This window comes from Oscarella lobularis, chromosome 8 (assembly GCF_947507565.1).
Source record: "Oscarella lobularis chromosome 8, ooOscLobu1.1, whole genome shotgun sequence".
NCBI classification, from domain to species: Eukaryota; Metazoa; Porifera; class Homoscleromorpha; order Homosclerophorida; family Oscarellidae; genus Oscarella; species Oscarella lobularis.
Genome location: NC_089182.1, coordinates 2,369,797 through 2,391,204, shown reverse-complemented (window position 1 = coordinate 2,391,204; position 21,408 = coordinate 2,369,797). Strand labels below are relative to the sequence as shown.

At 47.5% G+C, this 21,408-nt stretch overlaps 11 protein-coding genes and 1 long non-coding RNA gene across 15 annotated transcripts; 6 read left to right on the top strand and 6 right to left on the bottom strand.

Annotated features, from left to right (window-relative positions):
* Nucleotides 1–26: 26 nt before the first annotated feature.
* LOC136190011 (phosphoglucomutase-1-like) lies at nucleotides 27–3,473 on the bottom strand. 2 transcript variants are annotated; one of them, XM_065978088.1, is made up of 12 exons: nucleotides 2,217–3,467; nucleotides 2,087–2,168; nucleotides 1,870–2,033; nucleotides 1,647–1,821; nucleotides 1,500–1,592; nucleotides 1,341–1,438; nucleotides 1,094–1,292; nucleotides 926–1,042; nucleotides 782–872; nucleotides 541–733; nucleotides 352–486; nucleotides 27–287 (listed from the first exon to the last, which is right to left on the bottom strand). In XM_065978088.1, the coding sequence occupies exons 1-12, from the start codon at nucleotides 2,448–2,450 to the stop codon at nucleotides 198–200; spliced, it is 1,671 nt and encodes a 556-aa protein (XP_065834160.1). In that variant the 5' UTR covers nucleotides 2,451–3,467; the 3' UTR covers nucleotides 27–197. The 2 variants fall into 2 exon arrangements, with proteins under 2 accessions (XP_065834160.1, XP_065834159.1); XM_065978087.1 differs by having other exon boundaries at nucleotides 1,647–2,033; nucleotides 2,217–3,473.
* Nucleotides 2,237–3,915, top strand: LOC136190016 (peroxiredoxin-1-like). Of its 2 annotated transcripts, none has more exons than XM_065978094.1 (7): nucleotides 2,237–2,697; nucleotides 2,752–2,788; nucleotides 2,860–2,976; nucleotides 3,069–3,191; nucleotides 3,403–3,533; nucleotides 3,594–3,628; nucleotides 3,676–3,915. In XM_065978094.1, the coding sequence occupies exons 1-7, from the start codon at nucleotides 2,553–2,555 to the stop codon at nucleotides 3,754–3,756; spliced, it is 669 nt and encodes a 222-aa protein (XP_065834166.1). In that variant the 5' UTR covers nucleotides 2,237–2,552; the 3' UTR covers nucleotides 3,757–3,915. The 2 variants fall into 2 exon arrangements, with proteins under 2 accessions (XP_065834166.1, XP_065834167.1); XM_065978095.1 differs by having other exon boundaries at nucleotides 2,251–2,697; nucleotides 3,681–3,915.
* LOC136190012 (spermatogenesis-associated protein 6-like) lies at nucleotides 3,578–6,499 on the bottom strand. Its single transcript, XM_065978089.1, has 13 exons — nucleotides 6,483–6,499; nucleotides 6,350–6,431; nucleotides 6,246–6,295; nucleotides 6,051–6,179; nucleotides 5,853–5,990; nucleotides 5,746–5,794; nucleotides 5,572–5,619; nucleotides 5,406–5,521; nucleotides 5,232–5,348; nucleotides 4,699–5,182; nucleotides 4,175–4,437; nucleotides 4,023–4,126; nucleotides 3,578–3,975 (listed from the first exon to the last, which is right to left on the bottom strand). The coding sequence occupies exons 3-13, from the start codon at nucleotides 6,261–6,263 to the stop codon at nucleotides 3,834–3,836; spliced, it is 1,608 nt and encodes a 535-aa protein (XP_065834161.1). The 5' UTR covers nucleotides 6,264–6,295; nucleotides 6,350–6,431; nucleotides 6,483–6,499; the 3' UTR covers nucleotides 3,578–3,833.
* A 936-nt stretch (nucleotides 6,500–7,435) lies between these two features.
* On the top strand, nucleotides 7,436–9,006 carry LOC136190556 (aldo-keto reductase family 1 member B1-like). Its single transcript, XM_065978756.1, has 8 exons — nucleotides 7,436–7,572; nucleotides 7,623–7,685; nucleotides 7,741–7,884; nucleotides 7,950–8,075; nucleotides 8,129–8,233; nucleotides 8,285–8,406; nucleotides 8,466–8,562; nucleotides 8,636–9,006. Exons 1-8 carry the CDS (start codon nucleotides 7,471–7,473, stop codon nucleotides 8,822–8,824), a joined length of 948 nt encoding a protein of 315 aa, XP_065834828.1. The 5' UTR covers nucleotides 7,436–7,470; the 3' UTR covers nucleotides 8,825–9,006.
* A 354-nt stretch (nucleotides 9,007–9,360) lies between these two features.
* Nucleotides 9,361–10,240, top strand: LOC136190558 (thioredoxin domain-containing protein 12-like). The gene is made up of 7 exons (XM_065978759.1): nucleotides 9,361–9,437; nucleotides 9,489–9,549; nucleotides 9,599–9,651; nucleotides 9,703–9,776; nucleotides 9,830–9,899; nucleotides 9,951–10,034; nucleotides 10,087–10,240. The coding sequence occupies exons 1-7, from the start codon at nucleotides 9,374–9,376 to the stop codon at nucleotides 10,137–10,139; spliced, it is 459 nt and encodes a 152-aa protein (XP_065834831.1). The 5' UTR covers nucleotides 9,361–9,373; the 3' UTR covers nucleotides 10,140–10,240.
* Nucleotides 9,928–13,531, bottom strand: LOC136190550 (uncharacterized). 2 transcript variants are annotated; one of them, XM_065978749.1, is made up of 7 exons: nucleotides 13,421–13,531; nucleotides 11,765–13,375; nucleotides 11,315–11,711; nucleotides 10,665–11,260; nucleotides 10,539–10,613; nucleotides 10,174–10,484; nucleotides 9,928–10,122 (listed from the first exon to the last, which is right to left on the bottom strand). In XM_065978749.1, exons 1-7 carry the CDS (start codon nucleotides 13,488–13,490, stop codon nucleotides 10,114–10,116), a joined length of 3,069 nt encoding a protein of 1,022 aa, XP_065834821.1. In that variant the 5' UTR covers nucleotides 13,491–13,531; the 3' UTR covers nucleotides 9,928–10,113. The 2 variants fall into 2 exon arrangements, with proteins under 2 accessions (XP_065834821.1, XP_065834820.1); XM_065978748.1 differs by having other exon boundaries at nucleotides 9,928–10,484.
* Nucleotides 12,969–14,196, top strand: LOC136190559 (required for excision 1-B domain-containing protein-like). Its single transcript, XM_065978760.1, has 3 exons — nucleotides 12,969–13,622; nucleotides 13,675–13,873; nucleotides 13,928–14,196. Exons 1-3 carry the CDS (start codon nucleotides 13,549–13,551, stop codon nucleotides 14,102–14,104), a joined length of 450 nt encoding a protein of 149 aa, XP_065834832.1. The 5' UTR covers nucleotides 12,969–13,548; the 3' UTR covers nucleotides 14,105–14,196.
* Nucleotides 14,092–16,045, bottom strand: LOC136190552 (uncharacterized). The gene is made up of 3 exons (XM_065978753.1): nucleotides 15,578–16,045; nucleotides 14,473–15,352; nucleotides 14,092–14,420 (listed from the first exon to the last, which is right to left on the bottom strand). Exons 1-3 carry the CDS (start codon nucleotides 15,808–15,810, stop codon nucleotides 14,118–14,120), a joined length of 1,416 nt encoding a protein of 471 aa, XP_065834825.1. The 5' UTR covers nucleotides 15,811–16,045; the 3' UTR covers nucleotides 14,092–14,117.
* LOC136190560 (uncharacterized) lies at nucleotides 15,680–16,463 on the top strand. The gene is made up of 3 exons (XR_010670582.1): nucleotides 15,680–15,818; nucleotides 15,871–16,141; nucleotides 16,192–16,463. It is a non-coding gene; the product is annotated as an uncharacterized lncRNA (long non-coding RNA).
* On the bottom strand, nucleotides 16,195–17,260 carry LOC136190557 (transcription factor BTF3 homolog 4-like). Its single transcript, XM_065978758.1, has 8 exons — nucleotides 17,166–17,260; nucleotides 17,047–17,112; nucleotides 16,884–16,983; nucleotides 16,713–16,769; nucleotides 16,612–16,655; nucleotides 16,509–16,551; nucleotides 16,366–16,455; nucleotides 16,195–16,316 (listed from the first exon to the last, which is right to left on the bottom strand). The coding sequence occupies exons 1-8, from the start codon at nucleotides 17,217–17,219 to the stop codon at nucleotides 16,273–16,275; spliced, it is 498 nt and encodes a 165-aa protein (XP_065834830.1). The 5' UTR covers nucleotides 17,220–17,260; the 3' UTR covers nucleotides 16,195–16,272.
* LOC136190554 (alpha-1,3/1,6-mannosyltransferase ALG2-like) lies at nucleotides 17,260–18,717 on the top strand. Its single transcript, XM_065978754.1, has 2 exons — nucleotides 17,260–17,736; nucleotides 17,787–18,717. Exons 1-2 carry the CDS (start codon nucleotides 17,326–17,328, stop codon nucleotides 18,570–18,572), a joined length of 1,197 nt encoding a protein of 398 aa, XP_065834826.1. The 5' UTR covers nucleotides 17,260–17,325; the 3' UTR covers nucleotides 18,573–18,717.
* Nucleotides 17,330–21,408, bottom strand: LOC136190549 (terminal uridylyltransferase 4-like; the record flags this gene model as incomplete). Its single annotated transcript, XM_065978747.1, is given in 15 exon segments — nucleotides 17,330–18,744; nucleotides 18,794–19,699; nucleotides 19,751–19,886; nucleotides 19,943–20,025; nucleotides 20,076–20,123; nucleotides 20,171–20,280; nucleotides 20,332–20,396; nucleotides 20,456–20,533; nucleotides 20,583–20,696; nucleotides 20,751–20,840; nucleotides 20,891–20,927; nucleotides 20,978–21,047; nucleotides 21,102–21,159; nucleotides 21,219–21,307; nucleotides 21,361–21,408. Coding segments are annotated over 15 exon segments (1,952 nt in total), but the record flags the coding sequence as incomplete, so codon positions are not given.

Genomic DNA, 21,408 nt, shown 5'->3' with positions numbered 1-21,408 from the left:
TGTCCGTCTCCTCTCTTCTGCCTTCCTTCAGGGGATCAGCATTCTTATCTATTTTTCGTAGAGTCCTGTAAAAAGATAACAGAAAAAACCAAAACTTTCTTTCAGCTCTTCTGATCAAAGAAAGCCCTAGGATACTGTGCTCTAGTGTCATAAACGTTTACGTCAATTTCGGTTGCCGCCGCAGCTATAACCCGCCGCTATGTTATAACTGTGGGCTCCGTACGGCCTGTGTGCTTTTGCAGTTGAGATATCTCCAACGCAATATCGATCAACGGTCTCAATGCAACCTATGCACCGGTGGAGAGAATAGAAAGTGCGCCGTATCGACCAGCGAGAAATTGCGCCGCTCACCTGAGCATCTTCCATCTGCCTCGTTGGGTCACTTTCAAATGAATCGATGTAGAGCCGAATCGTTGCGCCGCCTGTTCCGGTGCCGCTGAGGCGAAAGACGATGCGAGATCCGTCAGAGAAAATAAAGCGAACTCCCTAGTGTGCGAAAGCTCGTGTGGTGTACTTGGGGGCACAGACAGTACATCCAACCTGTTTTTCTGTTATCGATTTATCTATGGGATCTTCATAGCGAAAATCGTCGCACGCCGAGAGCGTATAACGTCGATTGTCGTCCTTTCCAGCAAACTCCTTTCCAATCACGTCAGCTGGATTGGCAACAATTGTCCTCAATTTTTCCATCATTTCATTGGCGCCGACGCTTTCGACGCCTTCATAGTCATACCTAAAAATTGATGTTTGAGTAAAATGCAAAGAAACAGCTAAGAGTTGCCTCGTGAAAAAGTTGCGACCGTATTTGGTCCAATGCGAGTTCACCACTTGCTCGACAGACTGCTTAGAAGTAGCCAAGATCGTTAACCAAGCTGAAGAAAGCATCATGTTTGTAAGAGAAGAATTGCCGTTTTTGATTTTCTACCCAATACAGCCCAAAGCCCGTCCTTTTCTCTGACGTGATCCGATCCCGTGCCGAAACTCTCCTCTCCGCACAACGACAACTTTCCGGCATCCATCAGATTACCGAAAAATTTCCAACCTAATAACATTTTCAATCGCAGGTTTTTCTTCTTCTCGCGGTTTCCTTTACCAGTTGGAACCTCGTATAGGGAGAAATGATCCTCCTTTGCTACGCGATCAATAGCGCCACTAGTCGGCATACTCCGCGCCATTCCCTTCATTCCCGTCTGCTTGAAATACGGTATTGATTGATTGTGCGCCGCTATGACGGCCAGAGAATCAGACGGATTAACGAAAAATCCGCCTCGCCCAAGTATCATATTTCGATCCTGAAAAATACAAAAAATCTAGACTAAAAAGGAAAATTTTCCACATACGCCATCTCCATCAAAAGCGGCACCAAAGTCGTGCTCTCCTTTCTTCAAAACGGCAACCAAATCAGCGGCATAGGTCAAGTTTGGATCCGGATGACCGCCTTGGGAGACACAGAATGACTTTATTGTATTGGTTGGTAGAAGGAGCTGGGTACAATTTACCTCCGAAGTCTTCCAATGGCACGTTTCGTATTACTGACTCTGCCGGAGCTCCGAGCTCCTCACAGAATATTCGACTGGCATATGGGCCCATCACTGACGATTTTCACAACTGAGTTCTAAAGCCCTATGGCGGTTCTGCGCTCTCACCTCCGTTCATCGCATCGACGAGTATTCGAAATTTTCCTCCACTCAAAAAGGTCCTCAAAAGATCGAAATCGAAGATCTCTTTCATCAGAGCGGCATAGTCCGTTATGGAGTCGACGATTTCAAGAACGAACTGGCCACCGAGAAACGTCTGCTCGCCAATACAATCAAATTCAGCCTTGACAGTATATAAAGTCATTATCCAGTCTTTCTGTAACAGTCTTACTTGCACTTCCTTGCAGATTCTGTACTCCTTAATTGACTTTGTCTTTTCAAATATGGCCTTTGTGATCCCCTCGGGTGCGGGACCTCCATTTCCCGTATTGTACTTGATGCCAAAATCTCCGTCGGGGCCGCCGGGATTATGACTGGCCGTCAGTATGATACCTCCTAAGAAAAAACGTCACATGTACCAGGATTTTATTGAATTAAAGGCTATCTACCCAACGACTTCCGCTTCCGGATAAGGGTAGAAACAGCCGGTGTCGACAGGATTCCATTCTTTCCGACCACAACCCTTCCGACCTGGACGACTTCGACTCTTTTTGCCTTTCGTACGCGATTTTTCTTTACCTTGTTCGCGGCGGCCATTTGAACGATGATTCGTAGTGCGTCTCTCATGTAATAACGGCCGTCGCCGCCGACGACGAGCGTCGATTGAGTCAAATCGGCGGTGCCGATCGCGTCGAAAATGCTTTGCACGAAGTTTTCCGTGTAGCCGGGTCGTCGGAACTCTTTGGCCTTCTTTCTCAAGCCCGAAGTGCCTGGTTTTTGGCCTTCAAATGGCTCCGTTGCGACGGTTGCCATTCTTGCTAGTGTTCCGTCACTCCGTAACGAGGAGGCCGGCTCTTCGCTTGCGTGGGCGGAATTCACACGTCACCTTAGCGCACAGCGCATCGGTTTTTATACATGTTCGCCTCGCTGCGTCGGGCATTTTCGACGGCGACGAGCAGAATGAGCAAGGCGTTCGTGCAGCGCGAAGCACCGGCGTGGTCGGCAACGGCCGTGATGCCGGACGGCAGTTTCAAAGACCTCAAACTATCGGACTATCGAGGTAGACGAGACTGGTCGCGCCACGTGGCACGATCGTGACACCGTCGTGGTATAGGAAAGTATCTCGTTTTCTTCTTCTATCCGCTCGACTTGTAAGTGCGTCGAATCCATATTACCCAAAAGAACGTGCTTGGATCCGTCTCTCGCCTTCCCCGCCGCGTAGCACGTTCGTTTGCCCGACCGAAATCATCGCGTACAGCGAACGCGTCGAGGAGTTCAAGAAGCGCGACTGCGAAGTCGTCGCCTGTTCGGTCGACTCCGAATTCAGCCATCTCGCCTGGTACGAAGGAAAGAGGAGGGGAGAGAGCGAAAAATTGTCGCCGCTTTCCTCCCGCCTTCCCCCCCTCTCACATTCTCACGCCACGTGTGCAGGACGAATACGCCGCGAAAAAAAGGCGGTCTCGGCCCGATGAAAATTCCTCTTCTCTCCGACATAACGAAGTCGATATCGCGCGACTACGGCGTTCTGCTCGACGACTCGGGCGTCGCTCTAAGGCAAGTCATTCAGTGTGCATGTATGTTTGTGAGGCGCCTTGGTGTGATGAGAAACGGATGATTCTCGTAAGGAGGATTTCCTCCATTATGACGAATGCGTCCTAATGCTGCCTTCCTTCTGACTGTTTGCGCTCTAACCTTTCTCCTTATAAACGACGAAGGGGAAAGGTTGCCCTTGGAAACGAATGACATAATTACTTAATCCGTTCAGGGGGCTATTCATCATTGATGCCAAGGGCACACTGAGACAGATAACGGTCAACGATCTTCCCGTCGGTCGGTCGGTCGACGAGACGCTTCGACTTGTCGAAGCGTTTCAATTCACTGACGAACATGGCGAAGGTATACCGTACGCAAATATTTAGAAAGGATAGGTTTACCCCGTGTTGCGGTTGCTTCTAGTTTGTCCGGCTAATTGGAAGCCCGGCGAGGCGACGGTGAGTCCGCAAAAACTTTTCCAAAAATTGTAATTGACAGTATTTAGTCCAGATCAAGCCCAGCCCCGCCGAAAGTCAAGACTACTTCTCGAAGCAGTAAAAAGAAAAGCCTCTGTAGGAGTAGCTAGCAGCTCCTGGCTCTACGTTCATAGCTCCATTGTGTCGTTGCTTTCTGTCTGATATAGACTGTATTTATTTTGCGTTATCAGTCCAATCGTATCGCGCGTTCGTATAGACGTTTGTATGCCTTCTCCAACGTCTCGTCAAATAAAAGACGATGTGGCTTACCGGTGTATTCGCGCATTCGGGTCGACCAGTAGTCCTTGTCGCCGAGATGTATAGTTATGCTACGAAATATCTTCGGAGAACACACTTTGAGTAGAGAAAATCATACTCTTTCTCGGGCGATTGTTGAGCTTTTTTCAGGCGTTTTGCTACGCTGTTTCTGAGCGTGTTGGTCAGTTCGAGCTCTTCGTCAGACAGACTATCATCGTCGTCCTACATATGCAGATAGATATTCAGTCTAATCGCGTGTTGATCCTTTACCTTGATTGAACAACAGCAGCAAGTTTTTAGAAGATGCTCGATTTTGCTGTGGATTCGCTGCGCCGGATCCAAGGCGAATTTCACGCGACTGCACTGTCGACGACGTTGAGCTGAACCCGTTATTTCCGCCATTGACGAAAACGGGAGAGATCGGCCCACCGACACGTCGCAGACGGAGTGAACAGAAGCGGAAGACGACGTGGTACTATCGACTTCCGAACGTGCCAATGGGTCACCATCCTTCATATCACCACGACTCTCTCCTTAAAAGAACGACTCTACAGTGTTGCTCTAGTAGACTCTCAGGCTGAATTCTTAACTAAACCTCCCATTATACTACCCAACATATAAACTCCTGAGCTAGTTTATGTACCAGACCCCCAAGGATGTATTTCCTCTTCTAAAGGTCAAAGAGCTTTCCGTAATGAAAGCAAAAGGCACGGTCACCCCTAACACTCTAGAGTGCTGAGATATTTCAGAGAAGGGTCAAACACCTATACAAAGTAAGCTGACTCTCATCTCACCTGGAATCGTTTTCAAGGGAGTTTGAGTCGACTGGGTCCTCGCATCCAATCCTCCGCCGCCTCCGCCTTCGTCCGGATGCCGGATGACTGTAACGTCCGGCAACGTACAGTTTATAGCCATGGAATTATTGGGAGTAACCGCATTCTGTGTCGACGTCGTGGCCCTACAACTAGCGCCGCTCTGATCGAGCCAATGGGGATCGACTCGACGAACGACAAACGGCGGGCGCGGGGTCTCGCTAATTCTCACGCTGTCCTCGACGAACGTCACCCGCGGTCTCTTTGCAAGGCCAACTTCACTTGGATTCTTCACGTAGGCCCAGAGACCCGTTCTAGTGACTGGATGCGGTTCCAGCTGTCGCCCAGACGACGATCCGAGCGCAACTCCACGAGATGAATCAGCGGACTTCACTTTCGCTGTCTGATCGAGACGTTTCGGCGTAGAATGAAACGCCGGCGGAGGTCGAAGATGCCGTTCAGAATTCTAGAAACACACACTGTCGTGTATAAAAGATTATTTTCTATTCACGTACTAGCATATCATCGTTTTCTTGGTCTTGCGTTGGACTCTCCAGAACCCTTGTTGGACTTCTGCCTAGAGGAACTTCCTGAACTTGAGTTTGACTTGAGTAAGACAGATGAATGGGGTACTATGTATACACAAGAAGATAATACGCTAAAGATGACATAGATTCGAAAGCGCCGACTTTAATTTTTTTCGATTTTTCCATGGGGACGAATTGAACTCCGCCCACGGTGCGCTTAGCATTCGGAAAGAGAAAGTCTTGTACAGTCGATTCATAATGTGCCAAAACACGACCACCTAAAATCGCATATTCAATGCGCTTTTCAAATTATTAGTCATACGCATACTTTTTGTCTTATCCGAATACTGAACAAGATCAATCAAAATCACTTCAACTAAAAGATTTCTATATAAGGCATTTTAGGACTGTTGGCTTATATATAGAAAAAACATTATCAAAATAAATTTAATTAATTAACTAATTAATCAAAAGAGCATCGCGTGTCAAATAGAATGATTGCCTGTTAGAATGTCAGCCAGAGAAGCCAAGTTGTGCGCATTCGTGAACGTCTATAGAAAAGCGTTGCAAAGCGAGCTCGAAGAAAAAAAAATAAACTAAGCTCTTTACTCTCTCCAAGTCGTAGGTTTCGTTGAAAATAATAGGAAACGTTGGCGAATGTTTTTTCGAGATTTTTTCGCGACCGAATAGGCGCGTTCGTAGCCAAACTCGACGACGATCGGATAGAAATGTTCCTTGGCTCGAGATCTTAATAAGAGACCCGTCAAGAGAACTTCAAAAAAGCGCTCGGAAAACGTCGCGACCGACCTGATGCACTTGCAAGCTCGAATTCAGCCTCAAAGCGCCCGATCTCTTCATGTCGTTTAGCGATTCTAATCGGAGATGGAGCGAACGAGCCGAAAAGCGACGAATAGGCGACGAAACGCGTTCAAATCGCTAGACGTTAACATACGGGTAATTCGTAAAGGATAAATACTCTACTTTGAATCCGGAATCAATTACCTCAGTCATCATCATCATCGCTGGAACTAGAATAATCAATCCCTAAGGGACTAACGAAAAAAACTGATAGTACACAAAATCTCAAACGGCCTTTAGAATCTAACTTTTTGTTGTCCTGGGAAACTTCTGTCTTCTGGCCTGTTTCAGCATCTAATAGTGGTGTGGGAATTCTTTTCGGTAGTGTCACTAAAACAGATCATCGCCTCTTTAGCAAAAATCCCGACTTTATCCTCTTACTTGCAACAGGATCATCCTGAATGAAGAAATAGTAAAGCAGACATGCCATTCATTGCATGAGCATCATCACCTCTAGGACCTTCTTTCCCACATAGGCACGCACACGGCCTTTACCTCGGCCTTTTTCTGTTTCGTCCAACGCACTTAGCTTTGCAACAAATCTGCAATGCAGTGACTGGAGCTAAAACATTTTTATGGACCTTGGTAATTGTTTGACGTCACCTTTTGTACTCTATTTCCAGCTCCTTTACCTTCTCCTCAAACTCAGAAATCTTCTTGTCACGATAATTTCTCACACCGGACATTTGCTAAAGAAAAATGCCTGTCAGAATAAATTTAATTAAAAAATGCAAGTACATTGTACCGTGAGACAATAATCCAAGTCAGCCTGAATACCAGGCAACCATTGGCGAATTTCAGCAGCCGTATTTAGACGACTCTGAAAAGAAATTTGGAGAGATCGTTCAGTGGAAACACGATACGAACAAGCGGTGGTCTTTTGGGGTGTTTTTCTTCTCTGGCTACACAAAGATCGTCATCAAAAGGAGATCCAAAGACCTAATTCCTACCTATACGTTCTCTTTCTAGCAGAATGCGATTTAACGAGCTCTGCTGCTTCTCGCGATTGCGAGCCATGCTATACGGTGCCGTAGATAGTCCTGTTGCCACGTGACTGGATTGTCACCTAAAAATTCATGTCTAAAGTCAATTTTATGCAAACTGTCTACAGGAGGCTTTGCCTTTTTTGGAGACTGCGTCAGAACAGCGGCAATCGGTTGTTCTTTTCAAACTAAAAAATTTAGTCGGATCCAATTATAGATATTAGGTAAAACGGCTTGCATTCTCCTTTTTACATGCATTTAGAGAGGATATCAGCGCAGTAGTGTCAGCGGTGGTGTTTATTTTTAGTCTCTTACTGTGAGTCATACTACATCCACATCCATACATTACAATCCACATACCTGCAGGAGCCGCCCCTCGAAATCAAATGGCTGCGCAGATACCGACCGTTTCGTTGTCTGAAGGCACAAAAATGCCTGTCTTTGGCCTAGGAACGTGGCTGTCCGACCCCGGAGAAGTCGGAAAAGCCGTAAGCATTTCCTCAAAAAGGAACTGGAAACTGACCTCTATTGCATACAGGTGAAGTGTGCAGTCGAGGCTGGGTATCCGCTCATAGACTGCGCAGAACGCTACGGAAATCAGGTTAGATAGATGCGAGTACGCCGTCGAAACTCTCGATGACGCACTCGTCTTCCAGAAAGAGATAGGGACCGCCCTCGCTAGCATGTGGAAAGGGGGACACAAACGCGAGGACGTCTTCATCACGAGCAAACTATGGAACACGCGTCACGATCAGCCCGAAGAGTCGGTCAAAAGAACGTTGAGCGACCTCCAGTTGGACGTAAAACTAAGATAGACTACTTGTACGGTACATGCTGTACCATCTTCTTTCGTTACTATCTGTAGTACCTCGACATGTACCTCATTCATTTTCCGGAAGCCTTTCCGCGCGGAGCCAAGGAGGAGGACATCATGTCTGGCAAGAAACAGCCTGCCTCCATAACCATTAAAAAAACGTGGGAAATGATGGAAGTAAGAGTCATTTTTGCACGCAAACTAACGATAACTCTGTCCTCGGGGAGTAGACCCTAGTCGACAAGGGCCTAGTGCGCGCCATAGGAGTCAGCAATTTTGGCATACCTGATATCAAAGAAGTGCTAGGCTGTCGCATCAAACCGGCAGTCAATCAAGTACCTAAAGAAGTACTTTGTGTAATATTTGGCTAAGAGATGGCGTTTTAGATTGAAGTTCATCCCTATAACGCTTCGGTCGAGCTCGTCAAATTCTGCCAAGACAACGGAATCGTAGTCCAAGCCTATTCATCGATTGGCAACGTTCACTTTCTCGACAACGTCGATCCAGAGTTAGAAACGTCGCGCGAGAATAAAGGGAGCCCCCTTCGTTGACGCGTTTTCTTCTTAGCAACCCCCGTCGTCCTAACACGAAGAGCCTAACCCCTCTCCTTCAGCACGCCATTGTGAAAAGATTGGCTACGCAATACGGGAAGACACCAGGACAGGTATAAGTGCCTGTGGAGAGGAGATCCATTGATCCTTGAATACCACTTCATCTGACAGATGTCTTGATCTTAGATTCTCCTGCGCTATGGACTCGATCGCGACATGACCGTCATTCCCAAAAGCGTTCGCGAAGAACGAATCAGGGAAAATATGAATATCTTCGATTTCAAGCTCGAGCCGAACGAAGTGGCCGAGCTGACGGCGCTCGATTGCCAATTCAAGATAGTCGATCCGGGATGGAGAGACTGGCCAAAGGCGTAGAAACGTGAAAAGAAACAGAGACACGCGTTTTTTCTCTTTTATCCCTTCAACGACGTGCAATCCTTTACACACGCTTACTTCGTTCTATGACTGTCCGCTGGCTTGGTTTTGTCGTCGTTTTGCTTTCTGCGAAACGGCTTGCGTGTTCTCTCGAAACCCGTTCTTATATCGGCGCACGACGATCTTGAGATGACGCATTCGGCCCGTGCCCGTCGTCTTTCTTCTTTTGCCCTTTACGCTCCAGTTGTCTGCGAGCGATTAGCGGTTAGGCGGGTGCCGTTACGATCCTTTGCGACTTACAGTGGCGAGTTTTCGCTGCCGGGTAGCCGCACTGGGCGCAGCGTTTCTTCTGGATGTGGTAGGAGCGGCGTCCGCAGCGAATGCAGAGCGTGTGCGACTTGTTGTGGCGCTTGCCAAAGCTAGACGTTCCTTTCGTCTAAAGAAAACGCAGAAAGAGTCACGCAAGCGGTCGGATCGCTTGGAAAACGACAGATTCGCGAAGGCCTACCATTTCTATTCGACGCACGTGACAAGTGTCCCGGATTGAGTATGCGTTTCTTTGTTGTCTTCGGCCTTCTCGCTCTTTCAAACGGCGCAGATGATCTAGCAAAAGGTAGCAGTGACATGCTGAAAGTCCTAACTTGAACCTTTATGTTTATTTTAGGTTGGGGTGACGAGATCGCTTGGAGAACTTTGAACGATGGCCTTGTAGAGGCGAAAGAAAGGCAAGAACGTTGATAGAAACGTAGCAGCGTAACAGTCTCTACGAAATAGCCAAAAACCACTGATGCTTCTTATTCACAAATCCTGGTGTGGCGCCTGCAAAGGTGAAAAAATGCATTGCTCTAATGAGACAGATCCGCAACGAAGAATTATAGCTCTCAAACCGCAATTCGCCGATTCAGAAGAGATCAGAACGCTCAGCGAGCAATTTGTTATGGTCAACGTACAGGTGGGTACGCGAAATTCTAGATGAGAGCAAATTCAAGGAAAAATAACTCTTAGGACGACGAAGAGCCCAAGGATCCTAAATATGCTCCTGACGGAAGCTACATACCGAGGATATTGTTTCTTGGTGCGTGTTTTTTATGAAAGCCAACTCCTCGAATTCTACTCTCTATAACAGATTCAAATGGTGAAGTCAAGAGAAACATAAATAACGCGGAAAACAATCCGTCATACAAATACTACTATTCTGATCCACATCAAAGTAAGAAAGTCGAAAGAGAGACATTTACCTAAATAACGACGAGTTGTTGCAGTCACTGCTATGATGAAGTCAGCACTTGCTAGCGCTTCTAAGGAAGAGCTGTGATATTTAGAGTCGCGTTCGAACTTGTTAGACTTACGCAAGGCAGTTGCTCTTTGATTTTCGTTCTCAACTCTTTTGAAAATGGGAGAGCGAGACCCAAAGCATTCGGAATGTCCAGTTTGGATTTGCCTCCTTTCTTTTTCAATCGTCCCGAAAATATGTAGACGCCCCCAATTTGTAAGTCGAAGCAGCACAACGGCTTTTTGATCCAGATGTAAAGCTTCTTATTCTTTGTCAACGATTCAAGCTTAGAAAGTGACGATGGTCCATACAGAATCTTCACGTCGCGCAACGTAAAGCGCACGTAATCTTTCACTTCTTTCCTACTCGTTACCGTCCCAGTCACGACTACAAAAAAAAGCATCACGCTTCGGAATTAGGTAATTGTTAGGATGAACTTACTGAACTGTTTGACGTCTTTCTTTCCCCAGCAAATATTGTCTGCTGTGCTATCACACAACACATCAGTGCATAAACCTGTAGCAAAACATCATTCCTTTCTTTTGGCTTTCGCGTTTGCTTTCGTACCTGGAAGTACGCACGATGTTCCTCGGACAAGATAACCATCACGGCAGTCGCAGCGGCGTTCTCCGTTTCCTGTTGGAAAGCAGATTTGGTCTTGACCACAGCCGCCGTTATTGCAACAGCACGGATTGACGAACGGCTGCACGAGTTTCTTCTCGTGCTTCAGCTTGCTGTCTTTACACAAATCCTTCCTCACCTCAGTCGTCTGCAATTTTTTCGGAAAGTCCTTCGGTACTTTGACCAACTTGTCTCTCTTCGTCCTTCGGTCTTTCACAACAACTGCAAGATGCTTTTCCATCGGTTCCAGTGTCTCAATTGTTGCTGTATCATCCCAGAGTAGCTGTTTCACTTCATTGTCACCTGGTGACTGCCTTCGCCGTCTTCTTTTTTCGTTGCTGCTATTTGCCTTCTTGCTATTCAGCGCCTGACTTTTTTTTTTGCACGAATTGTGGCTTACCCAATACACGTCTATTCCGTCCGTTTTAAGACTGCTGATTATGGTATTCTCTCCGCACGGCCGGTCAGAAGCGAATATTATGTCGTCTTCGTCGGAACTTGGTCCATTCGTCATGATAGTACCGGCGTCGTCCCAAAAAACCCTACAGAAGCAGATGAAAATTCAATATAGCAGTCCGAGGATTCTTGAGACGTACTTTTGCCCATCTGGCCCATCATTGACATCAAATTTCGGTTCTGCTTCGGTGACTATCACTTTGCGAAGATCCTGTTGATCAAGCCGCGCCACTTCAATTGTCTGTTCCTCGCGATTGGAGAAGTAGAGCATCCCGCATTGCCAATCGGCAACAATGACTCCGGGATCCGATTCCAAGTTTGATATGACGATATGGGTTTCATTTGGTTTGCTAACCGAAGACCAGCGAATCGTGTAGTCTTCGTACCAGACGAGTTTTCCGTGTTCGAGACTGAAGTCGATAGGCGCTGAAGTTGGAATCTTGCCGACTTGAACAGCGGACAACTGACCCTTTTCAATCTGCGGAATCCAGAAAAGAGAATTGCACTGACCGATAGTCAAATCATTCTTGGAAATATCTAAAAGAGTCAATGCGAGATCAGTAAGAGTATAAAATCAAGGCCGCTTTCACCTCGCTCCGATTCAACGACGCATTGACCATAAACGGGAATATTGTAATCACTCTGGTGATTCCTCCACGTGACAAACAGTTTTTGAGCTTTTTCAAAATATATTGTGTCGGCGTGAGACTGATGTTCCGAGGGAACGAACATTCCCAACGAGCCTGGAAGAATGTGTGTTCCTCCAATGATCCAGTGGCCATTCCTTTTCTCCTCCCAAAAAATAACCACCGTTTTAAACGAAGGGATGTAAACGGGAACAGGACGTCGAATCATAACGCCGTCTTCTAAAGCTCTTAGCTTGATTGGCTCACCGCCAATAAAAATTCGCTGCTGCGATATGATGACGAAATTCAAATAAATCGCTGTGTAACTGTCGCAATCCCATGTCACAACCAACATGTTAATAGTCTCATCAAAAGCAGCTCGAACGTAGGGCTCACTTTGATTGGTTGAGCCGAGAACAACCAAATAGTCAGAAGTAGGCGTTCCACTGGCATCATTGAACTTCTTGTGAATTGGCTTTGCATTCATAGTGCGCTTGCTAACGACAATAATCCATTTATGCTCCTCATTCAGATCCCCTTTAATGACAACGTCGGGTCTTTCCATGGCCGATTTTTCTGCCACAGCCACAACGTATATGTTCTCCTCGTTGGGATCATAGACCAAGTAAGGCGCCCAAAAATTTGCCGCCGGATCACCAAACACGACTGAATGATCAACCAATTTGCCCGTTTCGCTAAGACTCAGAGCAAAAATGCGCCAGGTCGGCTCATAGAAGACGGGCACAGCGACAACGTATCCCGACCCATCCGATCTCGCTATCATGTTCGAAGGTGCACCAACATCGTGCGCGGTGCCGTCGCCATCGCGCACATAAAACGTCATAACGGGATTGCCAAATCGACGCAAGATCGTCGACTCGGCGCTGATTCGCTGACTGGCGAGCACGTACGTCCCCTTGTAAACAACTAGGAAGACAACGAGTATCATTCTGTCGGCAACGCTGAACGCGACACTGGGCCATCCCTGCGGCCCGCGCAGTCCGCTCACGGAAATAATCAGAGGCATCGAACCGCTGACGTGGGTACACTTTGCCGGTTGAACGGTGACGAAGACGTTATTCGGCTCTCCGTCGAAAGTCTGATCGTAATCGAATACGAAGAAGAGCTTGTCGTTGAATTCGCTGTACGCTATCGAGTAGGCGAGTACATGTCCGTCCGGAAAGACTATGCGATCGCGCAAATAGCGCGGTACGAGGCGTTGCGCGACGATGCCAGTGTCGCGCGTATCGAACCACGCGTCGCCGCTCGCCAGCGGCGTTGGAACCGAAACGAGGGGTGTCGCTGGCGACGAGCACGCATCCCTTCGCTTTCGCTTCACCTGTAGGCGGTGAGATTGCGAAGGGAACTCCGGTTCTTCGATCTCGTGATACGTCTCGTTATCGTCCGGTGCTGCGATAACATTGTCTTCTCCTTCATCGCCGGTGTCGGGGAAGGCTTCGCTGACGACGATGACGCTTCGCTGGAAGATTTCGTGTCGGTCGACGAGCGTGCGCTCACTGCGCTGGCGCACGTGAAGCTCCGCCCCGACGACTTCGGTTATCCCGTAGTTTGATCCTGCTACACACGTCACTAAATCAAACTATAGGGCTCAATTCCTACCGTCATTATAAAGCTTAGCCGCTTGAGCGACGTATAAAGAGAGAGCAATGAAAAGTTGCAGCCGATTCATTGTGCTCCCCGCTGGAATTGATATCAAAAACGTCCGGTTCTTACACTGAAAGTTTATCATGTCTGCCGATTCGATCAGACAGATTTTTCGGCTGCAGCAGGAACGAGTAAAAGTCTATGCAAAATTTGACAAGTAGATTAAGATCGATGTCGTCGTTTCTTTTACGTTTTTTTGGTCCGTTCAGGGGATACACTTCATATTTGACGTCACAACCTAGAGACTTCGTCACGTATCGTCAATTAGTTAATGACGTCACGCAAGAATTTAATAAAATTTCGAGGCAAATAAGAGCAGCGGAAACCGAATTGACGAAAAGTGGGCAAAGCGATATTGCCCTATTGGTACGAAACCTGCAGGAAGAAGAGAAAAGGAAACTAGAGCTGGTAAAGAGTATTTATATTACCTTTCTCTATTTTCACCGTGTACTGATTATACAGACAGCTAGATCTCACATAGCGAAGCAAGAAGCTGCAGATGCTGGAGAAAGTTGGGAGGAGAGCGACGTCATTGCCCAGCTCACAAGCGAACTACGTAGAGTTGTAGAGAAAATTAACGAATGCCTAGATGAAATTAAGTATGAGGCTGAAGACCTTTTAGTGAACGACGACGAGTAACAATAAAAATAATTTACCAAACTTTAGTTCTAATGTTGTACACGTACAAAGCTGATATAAGGACGGTCAGTGTCAGCATATATAGAAATACAACAGTGAAACTGAGCAAAGTCGGTGCTGTTACAGTGTACATGCACAAATTGACGCATCCCGTCAATAAGTTGGCAAGTAGGAAGTATGCTAGCTGATTTTGACTTATAGATTCAATAAGGGAGCCGTTACCCAATACGTTGGCGCTGGTATTTCGTGATGCAAATAAGAGACATGCTACGTCGACCAGAAGAAAAACGACCAGTAGATACACGTTGTAACCAAGCTAGACAGAAGGAAAATAAAACCGTTGATTTACTTAATTAATATGCATTTACCTGCCATATCACATAGCTGAGATTGGCCATTCGCCTTGAAACAGGCTCAACATACGACGTGAGCAAGGCAAGGATTCCATAGAGGAAGACATCGATACTAATCAAAACGAAGAGACAGATAACCCAGTCTCTGAAACGGCTTCTCGCCACCGACAAAAACCGACCCAGCTCCACAGCCAACATGTACAAAGCCAGGTATCCAAAACACGATGCAATCCCCTCACGATTGGCATCAAGCAAACCCGTTCTCTGAGAATCGCTAAGAAGACGCTCTCTTAGACCCGTAAACGAGAGACAAAGCTGATAGGCACAGCCAATACATAACCCAATCAATCCTAATCTACGCGAACCGAGATGCGAAATCAAGACGGAACTCAGTATCTTCACAACGGCCAACGTGAAGAAAAAATTCCAATGAACACCGTATTCCGTTACGTGTTCCTGATAGTCCGTCGCCTTGATTGTAAATAGTCTCGCAAGTCCGAGTAGAATTAGAGGAGCCGAGCCTCGGATTGCCTTTCCGAGGCTCTCCTTACGAGCGACGATAGCATTGGAGACGATAAAGGCGCCCACGCCGACGTCCATCACGCTCGTTCCGTACGTTTCCGTTTTGGCAAAGCGACGCGGAAATATGGGAAAGTCGACGGCTAGTATGGCCACGGCGGTGGCGATGTTGATGCTCGCTCGATAAGCCGTGATAAAAGGACGACGCGTAGGTAGTGGAGGGAGAGAAGCGGGCCATTCTGAATAGGAAAGGCAGGAAGCGCAAAAGGAGAGCAAAAGAAGGGATAGATTGATGAGAAGAGTCCAATCTGAGCCGACTGTCATTGTAAGGAGGAGAGGAAGCACGATGAATAAATGGTCAATCAGTACAGCAAGCCTGGAGAAAAAAGAAAAGAGATTCTACTACTACTGCGTACAGTTCATTACAGTTTTGCTACTGGCACGACCTCTGAGATTTTGATCAGCTAATGACCGCGTTATCAGAACCTGAGGCTGTGCTCATAGGCCTTGCCCTTAGAGAGCAATTTATAGGCGCTGTGGCTTCAACTATTTGTTATCGAGATTTTCTAGGGCCCCAGAGTGACGCTAAAACATTGCCCACCAAGTTGGATGCGGAGTTTTGCTTCGTGCCACGAATCTGTAGAGCATTAGGCCAGCTGGAGCCGACGAAACGACATTGGACACTTCAAAAAGACTCGTCCCATTCCAATTGGCCACGAACGCCTCCTGAAGAGCTCGATATTCCGAGCTGTTCATATTTCCGAACGACTCTTTCCTTTTATGGTCACGCGCTAAGCCCCCGTAACAACTTGAGGCGTGACCATGAATCTCCATCCTCAACCGTAAATCCGCCCCTCCGCAAATCGACGAAATTCATACAAATTCGCTTTCTAGGTTGTCGACGTCGACCTGCCCGGGCTGCGGCTGCGGCGGACAGGGACGCACGTCCTGCGTCGTTTGCGGCTCGTCGTGGTGCCCCGCCTGCATTCACGCCGGTCTCGCGCTCAAACGCTCGAGCGGCTACAAGTGCTCTCACTGCGTGGGAACGCCGAGCAAGGCAAAGGCAACGCGTCAAGAAGACAGCGAGGGAGATTCGAGAAAAGAAAACCCATCGCCAAGACAACCGCCGAAATATTCGTATAAGACATCGGATAACATTGACACTGTAAGGTGCACGGTGGACGACGTGAATTGCGCGCACTTTTTTTCCTTTAGGAGTTGGGTCTATGATGGAACTTTTATTCTAACTATTCCTGAACCGTTTTTACTTCAACTGGGACCCCCCCCCCAGACCTTCTATGACTCATTCTTCGACGGTTCATCAAAATCGCCCACGAGATCTAGAACGTTTAGAATTAATTTATGTATTTTTTTACATTAGACATCTACCTGGCACTTCATCATCATCATCTTCATCTTCCTTCTTGTCTTCGGCGCCCCCATCACCTTCCTCCTTGGCTTCACCATCCTTAGCCGTGGCTGCAAAATACATGTCATTCAAATTGAATCTTTTTTCCTGTTTGGATTGTCACGTTTAGGCAATGATTCGGCCAGTTTCTTTAACTGATCAGATCCCTACAGCACCAAAAGATAAAATATCAGGCCATATTATCTGAGGCAGACCGGTCGACTCACGCCCAGCAACTGATTCAAAATGTTCGGCAGCATATCTGTAATAGCTATAAGAAACCCAGATAAAAAAAAATAAATCGCACAAGATAGACGAAAAAACCTACGCTTTGTTTCTGAATGCCCAGTCACAGAAAAAGTGTTGGCACCCAAAGAAGCTTGCACTACAAGGAAAAGCCTTTTATCATTTACCCCAGGTGTCCTGGAGGAAGTTATGGGATTGCGTCATCACACGCGTCAATTTACTATTTCCTTCGTATTTTTTCCCCCCAAAGCACCTTTCGGATTGTTGAAGTGAATCACGTAGCCGTCGTCTTTGAACATATTCACTTCTTCGATTCCCGGAATGGCATTGACTCCCAATCGCTTGAGCGTGCTCTTTAGACACGAAGCGCCCGCTCGATACACCGCGCCTTACTATGGCGTTTATTCTACGCTCACTTGGACTTTCTTGTCGTCCGTTGTCGCCGTTCGATGAACGACTTTTCGCTTTCGTCGCTGCGTTCCCTGCACAGATTCCTCGGTGAAAAGTCACGACGATCGATTTTCGCTTTGCTCACTCGTCCGCCAATGCGAACTTGCTCTTGTAGCTGCTTCAGTTTATCGGGATTCATCGCTTGGAAGAAATCGAGTCACGCCACGAGGATTTCTGGCAATTTGCGACTGCGTAATGACAGCATCGTGATTGTTTCCTACTTACCCGAGAAACCCGGACTAGAAATGGTAAAAATCGCCTTTCTTCATCCAGATTTGGGCATCGGAGGAGCCGAGCGACTCGTCGTGGATGCAGCACTGGCGCTCAAATCGAAAAAACACGACGTTCGCCTCTTCACAGCTCACCACGATCCGAAGCACTGCTTCAGCGAAACGCGCGACGGCCAGCTCGACGTGACGTGCGTCGGCGACTGGCTGCCGCGCAGGATCGCCGATCGCTGCTACGCGCTGTGCGCTTTCATTCGCATGATGTTCGTCGCTCTGTACGCAATCTCCGCGGGACGTTTCGACGTATTCGTCTGCGATCAGGTGTCCGCTTGCATTCCCCTACTCCGACTCTTTAGTCCGTCGTCGAAAGTCCTCTTCTACTGTCACTTTCCCGATAAGTTGCTCGCAAAGCGGGACACGTCACTCAAGGTACGTAGGAGGGGTCATTGATTGTAGGAGGTTCATCTTTTATCTCGAAGGCTGCCTATCGATTGCCCCTGGACTGGGTTGAGGAGAAAACGACTGGTATGGCACACGCTATACTCGTTAACAGCAGTTTCACTGCTGATACCTACCTTCGATCGTTTCCCTCATTGAAAAAACGACCCGAAATTCTCTATCCGTCGTTGAATTTTTCCGCCTTTGACGCCAAACCCGCGCCGCCTAGCGCAAACCTTCTCCCTCCGTCGGCTCACGTCGTCTTTCTCTCCATCAATCGATACGAGAGAAAAAAGAATCTCGTATTGGCTTTGGAAGCAATGGCGCGCCTGCGGAGCCAAGTGTCGACAAGCGACTGGAAAGGCGTCCATCTCGTCATGGCAGGCGGCTACGACGAACGCGTGACGGAAAACGTCGAACACTACGCCGAATTGAGAGAAAGCGCGACGAGGAACGATCTCGACGATCACGTCACCTTCGTGCGATCGTTCACCGACGACGAGAAGCTGACGCTTCTGTCTCGTTGCGTCGCGCTGATTTATACGCCGTCGAACGAACACTTTGGCATTTGTCCCGTCGAGGCGATGTACATGAGTCGACCGGTGATAGCGGTTAACAGCGGCGGTCCTCTCGAATCGATTGAACACGGTTCAACCGGATTCCTGTGCGAACCCACTGCCGACGAGTTCGCCGCCGCTATGAAGAAATTCGTCGTCGATCCGGGGCTGACCGATCGGTTGGGACCGGCTGGAAAGGAAAGGGTCGTTCGAAAGTTTTCCTTCAAGGCATTTACTGAGCAGCTGAATGGCGTGGTGTGCAGACTCTAGGAAAGAAAAAAAAAGAGAACGTTATTATTATTTTTTGTAGTGGGCTTCTCTCTGTATTGACGCTGACGCATCCAACCTTAAAAGCCTAAAAATTTTCTATCAACACGCACGTAATAACTCACAAGAAAAAGCGGTTTCAAACGTTTAGTGGCCTAAAGACGACCAGGAGCCTCTATAAAAAAAAGTCGTTGCTAATCACAATGTAGTTAGTGATTTCCTACTTGGAGGTCCCATGGTTGAGGGCCATCCGGGGAGACGAGCCATCTGTTGCTTGAGTGCGTTCACATGGCCTGCTATTTGGTGCTGATACTGCAAGTTGGTTGAAAGAGCCTCCCGAAGATGTTCACCATCCTGCGTGTGCAATTGTTGTCTAAATTGCATTTCCTGTTTCTGATAGGCCTGCAGTTGTGCCAAATAGTAGTCAATCCACGCCTTGCACTGTTGCTCGATTGCCAGCACGGTGTGCTGCTGCTGTTGCTGTTGCTGAAGCTGTGGTGACATCATCGGTGCTTGAGCTGCTGGCACCCCGGTTCGGAATTGAGCGGTAGCAGACGTTGGCATTTGAGGCTGGGACTGAGGTGGTAGGTAGACGGGTCGAGTTTGAGAAGGATGCTGAGTCATCGGTTGAGATGAAAATTGTACCGACGTCTGAGATTGAGGAGGTAGGAGCACCGGTCGAGACTGTGGCTGTGCCAGCGGATACTGAGAAGAATGGACTGGTTGAGAGTAGGCACTTTGTGGACGGTAAGGCGGTTGCAACGTCGACGGAACAACGGGGGAAGGCTGGGGTCCCAAACCAGGCGGTTGACCGAAGGGTTGTTGACTACTAGTAGCAGCCGGCTTCATATCTACCGTCGGCGGTTGCCGCGGTTGCTGTTCCTCAGTAGCCGGTGGCTTTGCTTTCTCCGCAGAGGCAGCAAGCATTCGTTTGCGAGTCACTTGATCGGGCACGAGCTGCAACAAGCTAGCAGCGGGCGCCGGCGCTTTTTCCTGTTCCGACTTCCCTGTCGTCAGAAGCGATTCGAAGAACGTCGTATTAGCGTCCTTCTTGCGAGGTGCAACGTGATCCTTAGTGCGACTTACGTGGCACTGTTTCAAAAATCGGTAGTACATTCTATGATATCCAGCTGAAGAGATCGATATAGAGAAATTGTTCCAAAGACGGTGCTTTTCCTAACTTCGTTTATTTCGTCCCCTGTCTTCTTTGTTCGGGCAGTCGGCGGCAAAGTGACCATACTGACCACATTCGCGACAGCTTTTGTCACTCGGCGGCTGACTATTATTCGTCAGTGTGACGGGATTGAAATAGTAGTCCTACAAAAAAGAGCGATGCGAGTATGCTGTCAACAGTCTGCTTGAAATTTTCTCACGCAAATGTCAGGTACAGGGCAAGGTCTGTTCGAGCCAAAATGAGCTCGGGCATTCGCAAAACACTCCAAGATAAATTTTCTCACTGAAAAAAATCATTTCTTAGTAAACAGCGAAGATCTCTCGCTGGCTCACTTTTTCGCGTCACACCGCCGCCAAGATTATGACTCAGTTTAAAGGGATCTAGGTGAACGTAACGATAATACGTATAGCAAAGAATTTTGACGTGCCTTCAACTGCAAGTGGTCTACTAGCCCATCCCTTTTCAAACTTCGTCAACGGTCCAAGTTGCTTGGGACTAACTACCATCGTTTTAAAATCAAATTCTTCGCAGTAATATCTACACCAAGCAAATGATTTCTCAGCTTTGCCAGGACTCTCTATTACGCACCTCAGCAATCCCAGCCAAAGCTCTCCCGCAGACTTCCAATTCTTGGATTTGCCCCAGAGTTTTCTCTTGAGCAGTACAGCAGAGTAAGAAAAAACTCTCAACCCCCGATATAAAGTTTACATACAATTTTTTCAATATCGCTGCAATAGTAGGCGTTCCAACCTTCGCATTCCCTCACCGGCTTCTCGTCTCCTTCGTATATCTAGTGCAAAGCCAGCCTTTACAACGACCAGTTATCATTTATTTAGTACCTCTTGCAAGCAAGGTATGACAGGAGGCTCGGTCCGCTGGAGATAATGCAAGACCATGAGAACGTAGGCATAGGATGAAAGACTTCCTCTTGCAGCGTCTCCAATTTCAGAAATCTGCGTTTCACAAACCAACATTAGCGGTATAAAGTGCAATCGCGCGCTACTGACCTTCGCAAATGCCTTTATGCAATACCCCAGCGTCTTTACACGAGGATCAAAGTTGCAGTAGAGCCGAAGCATAGCCGTGTTTCTTTGCGCCTACAAATACGTTCCAGTTTCTTTTATTTGTGCTCAAGACGTTCACTTACGAGAGCATTGTCCATGGATATATCTCCCTCGAGTCCACTGCAATGTGCGTGTGTATACGTGAACTTCAACGCTTTTTCTACCGTTACCTATCATTGTGACGAAATTTGACAATTGGTATCCTCGCATTTGGTATTGCTAGGACCGCGGAATATTCTCCTAATATAATCAATATTTCAAAGAGTGATTCACACAACAGCTGTAATGTCCTACGGCGCTTTGACTTAAACATCTCAGAAAGCTTTCTCACAACGGCTCCGGGATCAAAGATCTAAACAAAAACAAACAAAAATTAGACAGAGCAAAGCAGACGTCAGGTCTTACACTCACCTCCGTAGGGTGCGTCATGCTGATGTCCATGTCACTGTTTCGGAAGCCAAAGCCGTTTACAGATGATCCAAACAGCGTCAACTTGCAGCCTTGACGTCAATAATGACTAAAACGTGCTCCTCCCCTCTCCTCCTCTCCTTACCATCGTAAGCTGAACGCACGAAACTCTCCACTTTGGCTAACACGTGAT